Below are 16,546 nucleotides of genomic sequence, written 5' to 3' on the forward strand. Positions count from 1 at the left end.
ATATCTTTCAACCCCGGGGCATAAAGTGTAGCTATTGAGGTTCTGTTCCAGTACCTGTAGGTTATGCAGGTTTGGATGGGGTAGAACTGTCTCCAACTTAATTCTACCAAGACTGAGTGGCTGTGGGTATTTGGAGCACCCAGGTCTGGGGATGTTCCATCTTTAACCTTGGATGAGGTGTGCAGTCTGGGGGTCTTCCTGGACTTACAGCTCCTGCTTGATGAGCAGGTGGCAGCTGTGGCCAGGAAGGCCTTTGCACAGCTTTATTGGTATACCAACGATGCCCCTTCTTAGATCAGAGGCCCTTCAGACAGTCACTCATGCCCTGGTAACCTCATGGCTTGACTATTACAATGTGCTCTACATGGGGCTGCTCTTGAGGACCACCTGGAAGCTTCCACTACTCCAGAATGCAACGGTGCAGGCAGTGATGAGCATTCCTCAGCATGCATATAACACCCCTGCTCCATGAGCTTCACTGGTTGCCAGTTTGCTTCCAGGTGCAATTCAAGGTGCTGGTCATTATCTATAAAGCCCTACATAGCATAGGGCCCAGCTACTTCAGGGACCAGCTGTCTCCCCTAGTATCTGCCCAGTCACTTCCATCCAGCAGGGCTAGGTTTCTTTGATTAATTTATGCCATCTATGCCTTCTCTGCTGCAGCACCTGCCCTCTGGAATGAGGTTCCCTGAGATCTGGGTGTTTCGCTGCTGGTGTTTCGGAGGGCCTTGAAGACTTGGCTCTTTACTCTGGCCTTTGGCTAGGATGATGCATGTAGCCCCTTTCAAGCACTCTGTGTGTTTGTTGCATCCAATTTTGCCATCTTTGCTTCTTCTTTTATTCCTGTATTGTTTTTATTGTTTTGTAGTTTCTATGTTTTTTGTGAACTGCCCAAAGTCGTTGGAAGTTGAGTTATGCACAAATTGAATAAAGCAATTCCTTTAACTGGAATTGTTGTTTAAAGTTCCTATCAATATAACATTACTGGTATATTTTTCAGATTTATAACAGATTCAGTTTTATAATTATGGCGCTCTCGATACAACTTCGTGCAGTCTAGCCACATGGTCCATAACAATAGAAACAGTTTTATTTTGCCTGTCTTCAGTGTTGGGAATAAAAGCAACTTTCTTGATAATATTGATAATGTTCAATATGCATTCATATTAAATGAATTTTATGAAGCATTCTGAGGAATTTCAATTCTTTGCAAAATGCATCTACTCTCAGATTATCAACTGTTTTCTCTCTATGGGGGTGGGGATGGAGGGAGTATCCAGATATATTTATTAGTGGGTTATCTTGATTACTACAACATTTCCTAAGGTGAGGAAACAATCGCTTAAAACAAATACCTTCCTTGGCAAGGAGGTAGGAAACGTAAAGCCTAGATATTGTTGAGCCACAGCTCCCTGTAGTATCAAGCAGCCTGGCCAAAAGAGAATTATGTTAAGAGTTGTAGTTTAATTAGTTCTGGAGAGGTCCAAATTTACTATTCCTGATTTATAGCTCTCTTTGGAGGCTTGGTCTGCACTTTTGCTTCCATTGGTATGTTGCAGGCATAGGAACCCCAGTGCCATTCAGAAGTTTGTATTGCGATGGCAGTCTCTTATCACTAGCCATACGGGTTGAGGTAGATAGGAAGTGAAGTCCAAATCTTCTGGAGAACACCAGATTGCCTTTTTGTGTTTTGCAGCACATAGTTTGCTAAGATAGTTGCATATTTTCATTTCAGAACAAAAAAACCCAATGATAGTTTTGCTTAGTTTGTAATATGATGTAAGCATTTTGGTATCCATGAGAAACTGTTGGCTAGTATGGCAGGTTTTGAATGCCATGATATCCCACTAATGTAAGTTTTCAGTTAAGTATGGCATTCTCTGTCAGAAGGAATGTAACATTTCATGACAAATAGATTTTGGATTTGCACACGAGGTTCCTGAAAGATCGTATTAATGATCTATAAGCAATACCTATAAAGAGTGACACAAATTCAGAGTAGTACATTGCTGGAACTTGCATTTAGAGTTCTTAATAACATCTTAGTGGGTAGCTTGTATTCCCCTACCTAGAAGGGGAACCGCACTTTATAGTAGGCTCTAAATAGGCTCAATCAAACAGTGTGCTGAGCTATTGGGCAGAATGACCAATAGGTCACTAGACTCATTGACCCTGTCACTATATAACAAACATGCCAAACAAGTTTTCCCTGCCAACAAAACTGCGAGTTAAAAAGCTCCTGAAGAAACTGGAACATCCTCTAAGAACCCTGGAATGTATGATTCAGTCACAGAGAGGTTAGGGGATCATGTACCGAATGTGCACATACTAAATGTTTGAATGGGCTTTTGCTCTTTTCATAAACATGAATGCTTTAGTAAAACATTTAGTGAAAACATTTACTCAGAAGTTTTCTTTTGTCTTGGAACAGTATTTTTAAGAAGTTGACTAATATACTCCTGTTTCAGTTTGCCTTCTTTTCTTTTTTTCCCCCTCTTATTTTGTACTACTTTTCTGATGAAAATACAAGAATGTTTGGCTGGTGATTGCACTCTGTTGTAATGAGGGTGGAGTATGTTTGTCATTCTGTAACGATGCCTGATTTTTGCGTTAACAAGCCAATATCTAGAGCAGTACATTTGAGTATCCTAGAAAATGTTTTTGTGAAGCTGTCAGCATGGAGTGGAAGAAAGCATCCATTGTAAAAAGACAGCTTTTCTGTTTACCCTTAGAAAACTATTGACATATCACTATGATTTACCTTTAAAATCTGATTATAATGGCAATTACATTTTCTTTACAGCTGTGAAAAAAAAATAGCATAATATACTTCTTTTTCTAACGGGGCAGAATACAAAAAGGCTTCTCCAATACATGATCTATTTAAATCATGAGAAATATCACATGGAAAGAGACTGGGTTGGGTTGGAAAAGAATGGAGGTAGTGGTGGTAGGGACTTCTATTTTTGGATAAATTAAAAATAGCTGTAAAAATAAAAATAAATTCTGACAACCACAAATATACCATGCTTAGATTCATTATAAGCCAGAGAGAGGTGATGGTTTGGTTTTGTCTTTTGAAAAGCAATGATCTGAATTGCACCTGATATTTAAAACGATCATTTAGTTGACTGGAAAGCTAGCTTTCAGATGGTGACTCAAAAAAAAAAATATCAGTCAGTCCCTTAGATTTGTAATGAGGGGGAAATGATGGTATGTTTCACCTAAAGTAAGAGAGACAATATGTAATAAGGGATTTTGTGGTTTTACAGCTCAGTGCATGTGTTTGAAAGCTGTTCTCTCAGCTTCGTGGGTGGCAGGTTATGCTACCATATAATGTATTGTAGTTGGCTCTCCACACTTGTCAGGGTTAGCGTTCAACCATTCGGAAAATTTTCCCATTGTTCTAGCATGTGAACCAAGACTAGTGTTGAATTCCCAATAACTTGACAAAAAGGGGGAGGGGAAATAGCTTAATCACGTTTCAAACTTTCTAATTACTTCTTTTTATTAACATAATGTATTTTACATAATTCAGATCCTTGATGTGTGAGCACAACTTATTTACAGTTATTTAAGAGCAACCTATTCTACAGTGTTACAATAAATTTTATTGCACTGTCCTCTGGCTTCCTTCAGCACTGGCTCTCCATTTCCATCTTAAACATGTTTGCTTTAGATGGACCATAGCTTTTGGCAGCTTTTGCATTTTTAGCAAATAATGCTGTTTCTAGCAGACTAGCAAGCAAGCAAAAAAAAAAAACTTTGTGTGAGGTCCTTGTAAACTGAACCTTGGGAACGTTATGTTTCTGTATTTTCTCCTTTGTGCTTCTTCCTTATTCGTGTCATGGTTATAAATTATATAGTTTGAAATGAAGAATTAAGAACATTCTAGCTTGTGACTCTGAAAAGAAAAAATAGATAGGGTGCAGTTTTCTCTCTTTATGTGCTTGGCTTTATTTTCTTTTTACCTGTTGTTTTCAAGGCTGGCATGCAGTGAAATAAGCAGTTATGGCATTGAAGCTCCATTGTGCCAGGCTTAATCCAATAAAAACAGAAACACCGCCTGCTGAGCTGTATGCAGCATGCTTGTGTGAATATCAGTGTCTGCTGTTCGCACACCATTTTTTTTCCCCTTAAAAGTTATCTTTGGAATATTGGAGAAAATGCGCTAGTCTTTTGGCTGTTGTATTTTAAAGTTTGTAGTGAATATTGTTAAATTTGCTTTGCTAAGCACGTAATAGCTATTTCAGAGATGGTCATTACCACATGAAAAAAGGAACAAAATCAATGGAGGTGAGAGGTGATATATTTTTTTCTGCTTTATCAGAAAAAAACAGATGCTCTTCTAACCTATTTTGTTTTCTTCTGTCTTGAAAGGAGAAAAACTGAAGGAATGTGCATGTATATATGTGTGTGGTAGTTGGGGAAAAGATAATTTAAATGCTGGCATATAACTACTGAAGAAATTAACTTGGTTTTCATTTTAGGTACAGTATACCTTAGCTTCTATTTTTTAAAAAATTGCACCAGGCAATTTTGATACTGGCCTTAAAACAAGCTAGCTGTCTGACAATGTTTAGATCAGTTATATTTTGAATTTAGTTTAAAAAAATCATCAATTCCCAAACAAGACATAGAAAAAATCATTTTAAAATGCTACTGTTGATGCCTTTTTTATTTACAAAATATGTTATTTCCCTCAGCTTTCATTTAGTTAATAACAGTGTTTTCCACTCTTCAGCATCTCCTTATTGTTAGGTGACTTGTATAAGACAAAAATATATTGCTGGTTACAGCTTACAGGTCAGATTACTCATAAGTGGAATAAATTATGTTGTGGGTAGTCAGGAATAGAAAACATGCAAGCAATTAAAATTTACTGTTTTATATTACTACTTTGAATGTAGGATGATATCCTCTTCAGTTTTTAAAACATGGCTTCCTCTGATACAGTTGCTGCTGAGACTTTGTTGCTGAGATAATGATCTGGCATTGAAGTAACACTACCATCTCAGATTGCCTAAAATCTAGGATCCAAAACAAGACCAAGATCTTTAAAAACAATTGCTAGAGAGAATATTTTCATGTAAATCCACAGTGCTCTATATAAAATGCTTGTTTTACCCTATCATATGTAACTTTTAGCAGATGAAGAGATAGAGATAATGTTCTCTTTGGCTACCATATTTATGAAATAAGAATTTCAAGCTTATTTGTAACCATTTTTTCCCTCAGAACAGGAGAACAAGTTGTGTAACGTTAAAATGCAATTGGAAAAACAATCTCTAAATAGAGAACAATGGCTTTTGTAACCCCCTCCCCAATTTAAAGTATCAGCTGTGCCACCCAAAAACTATATTACTGTTTTATAGGTCACTTATGGCCCTCCACTGGGGTATTCATATCATTGCATATTGTTGCAAAAAAAAATAATTGTATTTTTACTCTCTGAAAGGTGAAATATTCATTGAACTTAACATTTGCACATGGTTTTTCTAGTTAGAGCTCTCCTCATCTATACAAGTGATATGCTCAGTCTTTATAAATAAACCTTTTTTTTTTTTAACCTCTGTTCACTTGTATAGAAAAGTGGCAAGGGGAATGAGTGGGAAGAATATGCAGTGGGATAGAACCACCCTTTTTGTTTTCCCCCTAATTCAACATTTAGGTTAATAAAAATAGCATGCTGTCTCCAAAGGTTTATTTGATTGTATCATGTTAGCTTTTTTCCTTGAAAAAAAAATATTGGGAGTTGAAGGTGGTGGTGATGATGAATTTTGCAGTTTTCTTGATATGTGTCTCATCTTTGTTATGGATCCATGTAACTGGTACTTCAGGGCCATATTTTGTTTTGCTTACGTTATATTGATGTGGAATTGGAAGCTTGTATTATGCAAAAACTACAAATGAAGTAGGATGTTGTTATATTTGTATAATGAAGTAAGATGTTCTTCTCATCTGCTGAAATTTGAATATACATCTATTCAATTGTACAGATGCAAAAATGCTTTAATACCATAGCTTAGCTTATTATTATTTTTTACTTGTTCATTTATTCATATTCAGGAAATCTGTCTAGACATAACAAACAATTCTAGAAGTAAATTATGAACTTTCATTTGCACATTCATAGTCTTTTTCCATTATATATGATAAAAAACAGGACAAATTGAATAAGCAAAGACTGGAAGTAGAAGAAAAGTATTTTCCATGAGTCTTTTCAAGCCACAAAATGCTGAAAAATAGTGAACAATATAATACTAGGAAATAACTAATTATTTGTTCTCTAAAGTTTAGAAGAATTTTTAGTCCTGTCTACCCAGTGGAACTTTTGTGCCAGAATCCTCATACAGTCTCCTGGTCTCCACTGTATACTGCATACCCTCAGATTTCTTCTGAGGTTTGGGGGATACTCAGAGGAAACCTAGAAATTGGGGTAGAGGCCTTAGTGAAGAATTGAGGAAAATGGATTCCTGGCAGTTTGCAGTGAAATACGTTATTTCAAAGGCATTGTAGTTTTATGCCAAGTTTTTACACTGATGTAATCACAGTGACATTGGACACATATTATGTTCATGTGTGACCTGTGCAAAACAAATAGAACAGATCTAGTTTGGAATACTATCAGTTAACCAAACAGAAGAGAGAGAGGGGATGGAGGGTGAGGAATAAAACAGCCAGTGTTGGAATGTTTTTCTCTTTTCTGACATTGGTAGGAGAAAAGATGAGCCTCTGTATCTTTTAATTTGTGTGCTGAAGAGAAACCTTTGGTGGATTTACATTTCCTTATCCTTCTAGAACAGTGTTTCTCAACCTCAATGACTTAAGATATGTGGACTTCAACTCCCAGAATTGCTGGCTAGGGAAATTCTGGGAGTTGAAGTCCACATATCTTAAAGTTGTTGAGGTTGAGAATCACTGCTCTAGAGTAATGCATATCCATCAAGCTCTTTTTCATATTCAGATAGGCTCCCACACTATGGCATACTTTAATCTGGTGTCTCTCTTTAATTTTTCTGGGTTTTGTTTGAAAAAGACACCTGTTTGTATACCTTACTGCTTTAGATAGCTAATCTCAAATTATACTGACCCCAATGTGTCATCCACTTTAGGTCAGAGTGCAGTCCACTAACTTCATTCCAATAATTGAAGACTAATGTTCTGGTGGAGCTGCAAGTTATCAGATATGCTTGTTTAGAAAATTCTTTTGTTTGTGCAGAACAATTTGTCTGCAGACCTTGGCTGAAAAAGCATAAAACCAATAGACCGGACATGTTGTAATTCTTAAAACAATCCAATATGACAATCATTTAGAGGAATATATAATCTGAAAAATAAATATATTAAATCACTGTATGAGGTATTGTCTAAAATTTAGCCAGTAGTTTTTGGTGTATATTTCCACTTTCTGTGTGTATGTTGATCTTGTTCTAAACTCTTGCATTCAGCACTCCAAGCTTATATTTTACTTTCCAAAGTCCATCTAAATAGGTTTAATAATGCACCAGCATTGAAAAGAAAAGGCTTCAGTAATAACTGTTAAACCCCTAAATATACCTTGAATTATTTTATATAGTATATATCTGAATTATACTGCATCCCAGTGTATTTATATTGTTACATACAAAGGTGTCTATTTATTTCCATGTATATTTGAGCACAAAAGTGATTTGCTATAGGTGAACAGGAGTTTCTAACTTTTAACAGTAGAACAACAAAATAACCACCTCCCCCACACATAGAACTACAACTAAATATACATATTAAATTATACTGCTGGAATGAAAGTTGGATGAAATCAGAAGTGAACTTATAAGTAAAGTAACCATGAGTTTAGTTAAGTTTGAGGGTTCAAAATAGTTTTCTGGGATTAGCATTCTTTAATTTTAAGAATATATTATTTGAATCAGACACCTGTTTGTATACCTTATTGCAAAAGGAAAGGAAAGGAAAGGAAAGGAAAGGAAAGGAAAGGAAAGGAAAGGAAAGGAAAGGAAAGGAAAGGAAAGGAAAGGAAAGGCCTGGATAATCTTCCTATACTGGATTTACAAAATAGGCTTATTAAAGCTCTGAAGAATTTTATGAGAAGGGACAAAGAAATGAAAAGAAATCAAGTTCTAGGACATTATTTGAAAGGACTAAAGATCAAGATTGTTAAAAATAAAAAGAAGAAATATAAAGTTGGTTTATTTGATCAAGGTTAAAATATATATGTTGTTATGTTTGGTAACCCTTAATGGACTTTTACTGATCAGGAAATGACAAGGTTTTTAAGGATTTGTTTATAGGTAAGTGATGGGATATGGGAAGAAGAGATCATTTGTTTTATTTTAAGAGAAGGTGATAAGTTACTAAAATTAATTATATGTTGTGATGAAAGGGGAAGTCATTTCTTTATATATTTTTCTTTTTCTTTACTATATTCTTATTTTCTTTCTTTTCTATCTTCTTTTCTATTTTCTTTTCTGCACCATTTTTTATTTTTTTAGGTTGTATTAGTTGTATCATTGTAGTTGTAATCTTTAATAAAATTACTATTAAAAAAAAAGAATGCATTGGTTGAACCTCCCTTTTTTGATAATATATGTGTATTTGAGATTCATAATTATTAATGTGAATAATATCCAGATTACTTCTTTTTCCTTGCTTATAAACCTAATGGGGGTCAGCCTTCAATTAGAACCCTTTGGACTCTGGGGAGTCTAAAAGTCTACATCCCTTATATGCAGAAGCTGATAATGATAGAATAATTTTCAGTTAGGCTACTTCTGATTTTTATATTGTCCTATCCATTTAGCTTTTCTTTACATAAAGGTATAATAAGAAGTAGTTTATTTATGTTTATGTAAACTATTTGTGTCTTACCTTAAAATAAATGTTCTACTCATTGAGATTTCTATAGCTAAGTAATTATTTCTCACTGGGCTTCAGTTCCAGCCTCTTGATCCAACTTGTAGAGTTTCTCATTTACTATTGATTCATTATCTTTTAAAAACTTAGCAAATATTTCTTCTTATGAAGTCTCTGAGTGATACCAGTTATGGGAGGTAGACCAAACAAGAATTGTGTAGTATTTCTCACTGTTATTATCAGTTCAGTATAATGACTAAAATCCAAAAGAGAGGTACCACATATACAGTCTCTCTATGTCCTCAGCTACTGTTTATTTAGATCTCAATATTATACATGGCATTCTTTTCCTACATGGGAAAAGTACTGTACAGTCATTTTCCACTATGCCTATACATGGCAAAAATATAATCATAGGTTTTTGTACACTTGATTTCATTTATTCATTTATTTAAAAACGTATGTGGGTGCCCATCTAGTAAAACACAACTCTACACAACATCCTACTCACAACATCCTACATAACATCACATCCTACTTCTGTGTTTGAAAGAAGTCATACATAAAGCAGAATTTCCCATCCCCTAAAATAGGATGGGAATTTCTGGCCTTACAGATGTTATTTAGCTGCCACCCTTTCCCTGTATCATATTGAGGGGTGGTAGAAGTTGTAGTTTACCAGCTTATGGAGGACTACAAGTTCTCCCCTCTGCTTTAAAACTTTATTGGAATGTGTTGATTAATCCCCTTCCATAACCCTGTTAATTTTTAAAGGTCTTTTTTTTTCTATATGTTTTTAAAAATTGTTATTAAAACAAGTAGTCATATTAGGCATTTATTTGGAGCTGGATGTATTTGTGTAGACTCCTCAGGAATGTCTGTTTTAGCTTCTTGAGTGAATAGAAAGCTTTTCTGATCTAGTGCTCTGAACTAGCCATATCTTGAACATTTACAGGAGGTGGCTGAGGGTGGCCACACAGTCACCTCCTTAGGTGGTCGCTGCTTCACTAGGCCAATGAGCTTCCCTCTTTACAGTGAGTCCTTTGACTGAGCTTACTTCTGTGTTTCTCGTAAAGTTTCTCTTGTGGTGTTCTTCCTTTTGACTCACTCGGAATTTCTGAAGTTTCTCTTGGATATGCTTAACTTTCTTGCTGTAATTGGTACATCATTTGCTATTAACTTGTTCTCTTCCTTCCTAAGCAAAGAAATGGCAGGCACCCAAAATCTGCAGCTTTATGTGTTGACAGTTCCAGTTTTGGAATTACATAGCAGCCTGTTTAAGCTGGGTTCTCATAGTTAATATTATGATACATGGGAGTCTTTGATCAGAAGTTGTGGAATTCAGGATAATCCAGAATTCATTTTCTACAAACTATACATATGTGCCAACAGAGAAATACAGCAAATACAGGAGAAAATGTTTGATTTTTGCCATGATAGGGGTTATCAGTAGGGAATGATAATATTACTATTATAAAAGGCACTTCACTGTATTGTATAGTAACATACTCAGTAAAGCCATCATTTTAACAAATCTGGTAATAATCTGAATAGCATTAATTCTGTTGCATACATTCTGCAATAAAGAGCAGCATTGTGGAGAAGAGGTAGAAGAGGAGGTAGATGGAAGATTTATGGAGTAAGAGGATGTAGCAGCAGCTAAGAAAAGGAGTGTTGGAAGCAGGGAGCACAAAGAGCATTGAATGTTTGGTGAGCTAAAGAAAAAAGTGATTTGGGGGAGCTGTGGCTGAAAAATACTGTATTCTAGTATTGAGGAATTGAGTCTGAAATCTATAATAAATTGCTAGAATGGTTGAAATAAAGGGACTTAAAACATTTCAAAATGCAAAAGCTAGCCTCAGTGTAAAACTTTTATACTATATGAAGAAACAATTGTTACAATAGGCAGGTAAGCAGCATTTTCTGGTAGGGGGCTATTGGATGTAATGAGGAACTCCAGTTACATTAATAGTAATTCTAATGATCCATAAACAATATCTCTGGATGATCAGGGGGCTCTCCTGAAGAAGATATAATAGTGCAGAGTGGGGATTGCTGGATGAGAAGTTCATTTAATATTGGCTGGACCTCTACCCAGTCCATTCCACTGAACATCCATCCATTAACCCACTAGAGATATTATTCAAGAAGTGTAGGCTGTGGAGATATGGAGGCAACAGGAAACTTGTCTTCCACTTATTTAATTATAAATTTAAAACAAGACACATACCTGTTAAATTTTGTGACAGTTCTATTGGTCTTAATAAAGTATCATCATGGTGTGATATCTGACTTTTAAATGTTAATACTTCCTGTATTCTGTATCCTGCTTCCCAGATACACATTGTAGTAAATTGCATGACCCTTCCTTTTAAGTAGACTTGAATGTAACTCTGCTTTTAATATTGTTTTTTTAAAAAATCAAACCATTTTTTATTACTGATTTTAATTAAGATCTTATTTTTAGATTTATAATTTGAATCAAAGACTCACCGTCTTGTCTCCAGTTAGTATCTGAGTTTTAGCACTTTGCTATAACATAGCTATCCATTTGGATATGCTATACATTCTAACTGCTGTCTCCTAATATAGTTGAATTATACTGATGATCAATTTCATCTTATAATTGGACAGGAATGAATTATAGGCAATTGTCAATTATGAAGTTTGTGAATTTAAATGGTTGCAAGACAGTATTCATAATCCAAGTATGATATTGTGCAACATATTACTGGTCACATTTGCATGCAACGCTAAGCCACAATTTTTCAACTTTTTGATTTAATTATGAAATAACAGCAGGTACTAACAGGTGATAATATGCAAATCAGATCAAATCAGACAATGTAAACAATAGTCAGAAGCTGTGCTTCTTGGCTTTTGACGCTGAGAGAAATTAGTCAGAGATCCATATGTCATGTGATGCTAAATTATGGATTGAGTTATTTGGTTTGTTAGCCTTTCTTGCAAAATCTATTTGCAAGCCATGAAGCAGCGTGTACTCTACTGGAAGCATTTTCATGGGAAGAATTTTGGCTTACCACTGCATGTGAATGCTCCTGGTGTCACAAAAATAACATGCCATTAAAATGCAACAACTTGAGTTATACAACATGAAGAATTAGAGGGGTTCAACTTTGTGACTTGTAAATTCATTAAGCATATGGAGGAAAGCAGAAAAGTATGTTTACCAAGGGAGATGTCTGTAGAATACTGAGAAATAACTTATCTATATCTGCCAAATTCCTGAAGTACTAGATACTAATTTGATTGCTCATGCTAAGAAAAAATTTGAACCTAATTCTAGCTAATTATTTCTCTTTCTGTCTCCCCTCTTTTCCTTTCCAGCAACTTGAATTAGTGGAGCCAAGTGGTTGGATTCATGTTCCCTTAACTGACACTCATAAGAAACCTATTCGCACATTTATGATTCAGATTGCAGTTTTAGCCAATCATCAGAATGGAAGAGATACACATATGCGACAAATTAAGGTTTATACACCAGTTGAAGAAAGTTCTATTGGTAAATTTCCTAGATGTACAACAATTGATTTCATGATGTATCGTTCAATCAGGTAAAAAGATGTTTGTATTGTAATTACCCCAATGCATTTTTAATCTAATTTCAAAATAAACATTTAAAATCTACTTGTTTATTCTATCTTTTGTTATTACATCATATAATTTAGCTTCTGTTTATTGCTGTTTATTATTATAATTTCTAAGAAAGAGAATAAAATTTTCAGATATTTCATTTGATGTGTACCATGTTCAGTAATTACACTGGGATTTCTCAAAACATATAAAGACTCTTTTAGGTATGTTTACATATGATTCCAAATGTTGAGAAAAACAAATGTCAGTTTATGAATTCAGACACAGTGCTATGCTATGGTTTGTTAAATAAGTCACAATGGTTGCAATTCACAAAATACACTAAGCCCAATTAATTGCATAGTGCAGCATGAAAATCCAGCCATTGTCTGCTAATTTAAATGTTTCCAATAGCTATTATACTAGTCAAGATTTTAATTAATGATTCAGATCAGTATTTTTTAAACTTGGCAACTCTAAGATGTGTGGACTTCAGCTCCCAAAATTCCCCAGCCAGCAAGTTTGAAAAATACTGATTTAGATGAAGAGGTAGAGAGCTTATAAAATTTGCAGTCTTTTTTTAAAGTTCTAATGCAGGCACATTGATTAAACTTCCCCAAATCTGTAATGCTGGAGGCAATCCTATCTATGACGTTATAAAGGAGAAGGCAACTGATAGCTTTCTAGATGTTACCGCTTATATAGTGGACTATTTCCTGTCAGGTGTTACCTTGGATCCAATTAACAAATTCATGTTAGCTTAAATAAGACTTAAAAATGACACAAGATCCTAAAGCGAGTTATGGCCTAATTAAAAAACTTAACAGAAATAATAAAGTGAATCAGAATTTCAGAAATTTCTAAATCCCAAACTGGAATTCAAAAGATTTATAGGTTGATGTGACAAAAGCGAGAGCCAGTTTGGTGTAGTGGTTAAGGCATCAGGCTAGAAACTGGGAGACCATGAGTTCTAATGCCGCCTTAGGCATGAAAACCAGCTGGGTGACCTTGGGCCAGTCACTTTCTGTCAGCCCTAGGAAGGAGGCAATGCAAACCACTTCTGAAAAACTTTGCCAGGAAAACTGCAAGGACTTGTCCAGGCAGTCTCTGAGAATCAGACATGATTGAACAGATTAAATAATGGCAAAGGCAGAATCAAAGGTATTGTAAATGTATAAACACACCTGAAACCAGGAATGATACAGAAGGCTTGCTAGTGCAGAAATTGCTGGAGGGAAATATAAAGGTTGCTATGTAAATTTGGTATTCCTGTTTGTCATGTCATCATCTAAGGCCCTTGAAGTTAGGCGGGTCACTAGAGCACAGAATATTTTCAGCTGAAATAACCTAGTTGCTTTATAGATGTTCATTTGACACAGACATTTCTGTCCATCAGTACCAAGTTTAAATCATGTTATAGTCTTTAATTTTAGCAAGTAATAACATGGTTTTATTATTACATTGTTCACCTGCTTTGCAGATGTTGGTTCTCCTATGTTGATGTGTGTATGCTTATTTGATTTTTATTTATGTAGATTTCTACTTCACTATTATTTTTGGATTGCAATCTTATTTCAAGTCTTTGCAGTGGAAAGTTTATACACACAAAGACATATACTGGTGAAAAATCTAGAATACCATAGATTCTTTGAAACTAATTTGGTGCTGTTCTTGTGCCTAATGTCAATTACACATTGTAATTGGAGATACTTGACTCTTGTGGCATTTGGTTGCAAACATTCACATATTTTCATACATAATAAATGAAATAAAGGAAACTGTGCTACAGAGAAACAGCTTCAGAGAAGAGTGGTATTCTATTGAAGCAAATCTCATCAGTTCCAATGGACAAAGACTAGGAAGATTCCAGAAAATAATCAATTATATTCTTAATTGTTAATTGTCCAATTATATATTTCTAGAAATGTGTTGCTTTTATTTTTTTAAAAAAATATTGATACCTTATGATCAAATTTTCTCCACAACACATAAGAATTATCCATTGCCCTAGCAGAAGCCCCCTTTGTCCTTATTTTCACTTCTTTGGTCACACTAGAATAAACAGTTGGAACTGATTTTTTTCCTCTACTTGGTGGGGTGTGAAAAAAGCACAGAGCAGGTTCCTTGCAGCTGATCTTTCTTTGGCTAGCCTTCCCACTTTGGTGGGTTGATGGAGCAAAGCAACTGATGCTGCCAGGACTTTTGTAAACATAATTAAGCATATTTGTTTCAATTCTTTTTGTGTGTGTGTTTTCTTTTGGTGAAGTCTCAGGGACTAAGCTCTGAATGTTTTATTTGCCCCTCTCTTCCCCCCCCCCAGCATTGCCAAAATGTAGCCTAACAATCTTTTTACTGTAGTCGTGCATGAAAGCAAATATATTTCTGTATTACGGCAAATTTATTTCTCCAGTAAGCTTTCATTGGCTGGTATAGTTGGCATGTGCCTACTGACAATCAGCCAGGAGATTTGCACTTAAAGGAAAACTCACAGTTCTCTCAGAATTGGCACAGAGCACTGTCAGCCTATCCCTGGACATTAGTACTTCCACTTGTTGAGAGCACTGGGCATAATACATGTATCCCCTTATGAGTAAGTGAACTTGTAAGACTGAGATGTGATTAAACAATTGCCACGGAGTATACTCCTAAGAGACGAAATAAGTTTCTGATAGCTTGGAAGCTGTGGATCCGGTTTGAGGGAATGCCCATATTTATGTTACCTCATAATGGGATATTTATGTAAGAATCTGATCGTTGAGCATCTGTTATTTCTGATGCTTTTATCAATGTTTGAATTAGAGACTGATTCAATTTTTAAAAAAAGGTAGGGGCAAGGATTTCATAGCCATCTGTCTGCAGCAGTCATATTATGATGCTGGAAAGAAATATAGTACTAACTTTGGTTATGTGAAGTGGAAAATTACATGTGTAATGTTATTTTCCTTTATCCTTTTTTCCGACATTTGAAGGTTACTAATAGCAATGATGAACATTCATATTCTGGAAAAGATAAGATGGATTTTTCTAAAAAAAAAAATGAATGCATCCAAACTATGAAAGATACCTACATGGCCATTAAAATGTTTATCTGCTTCTGATAGCAGACATTTACTATTAATCCTTGAATTGGCATTGAGTGATACCCATGTGAAGCTCAGCAAAACACTAGCATACATTTCAAAATAAAATATATTTTGCAAGTTAAACTGGACATAGACTATATAAAATTAAGTATACTTAAAAAGTTTTGATGTTGCCAGGAAAGATTTAAGAACATGAGTAAGTCCTTCAAATAAATGGGAGTTAAATGCGTCAGCTTTCAGTTAAATAAACTTAGCTCATGCTCTAGAGGAAATGCTGCAAAGGCAACTTCTCTGCATTACTTTTGGAATGGTAGGGTAGATGTTTTTTCAGTGATTCAAATTTGTACTTCATCCTGGATTTCCTCCTCCAGCCAGATGGCATAACCCAATTGCACTTTACCACCATCCCCCATCCTTCATAGTTTATTCCTGTCCCCAAACAACTGCTATTCAGGGTTTTAATTTCCCCCTTTCTGTGGGGGCAAGGGGGTTGGTTGCAGGCTAGCTGCTAGTTTTGGTGGCCAGTTAGAGACAGTTCTTGTTGGACCAAGGAATAGAAGATAAGGACTATTGCCAAGGATCGTACAGCAGTACAGAAATGCTACTTATGCTGAGAGACAAAGTTGTCTGGGATGGGTCTTCTCTGACAAAGTAAGAGTTAACTGTTCATGATTTAAGTGTAGAATCAAAGTATTTTAAACTAAGAACTCTGTCCTTGCCAAATGTGACAGAAACTTAATTTCCGTAGTTTATTTTACTTATTTACTCTTTGAAAGTAATACTTTTAAATATGTGGGCCCGCAATAACTGATGAGAATAGCAAAATCATTAAGCCATTTCCACCACGGTTAAAAAGGTACATTTTTAGTAGTGATATAACTATAGACAAGCCTTTGTACTATCAAACAAAATAAGAATAGTTGCCATCCAAACCAGAGCCATAGAAATGGAATACAATGTACCTGAATATATAACCAGAGTGTTTACATAGCAGCAGATGTTCATTGAGGAGGAAA

General features: G+C 35.2%; 1 protein-coding gene across 3 annotated transcripts in view; it reads left to right on the plus strand.

The window, feature by feature from the left end:
* Positions 1–16,546, plus strand: part of ANAPC10 (anaphase promoting complex subunit 10) — a 46,089-nt gene that overhangs the window by 25,289 nt on the left and 4,254 nt on the right. The window contains exon 5 of one of the 3 annotated variants that reach the window (XM_088132807.1): positions 12,202–12,428. In XM_088132807.1, coding sequence (XP_087988933.1) covers positions 12,202–12,428 — 227 coding nt within the window. Of the gene's footprint in view, positions 1–12,201; positions 12,544–16,546 lie in introns of those variants that run through there. The other 2 variants (XM_007428629.3, XM_007428630.3) reach the window with 2 other exon arrangements.

Source organism: Python bivittatus, unplaced genomic scaffold (assembly GCF_059951505.1).
Source record: "Python bivittatus isolate LINGU-HERP-01145 unplaced genomic scaffold, Pbiv_v1 ctg000070_np1212, whole genome shotgun sequence".
Lineage (NCBI taxonomy): Eukaryota > Metazoa > Chordata > Lepidosauria > Squamata > Pythonidae > Python > Python bivittatus.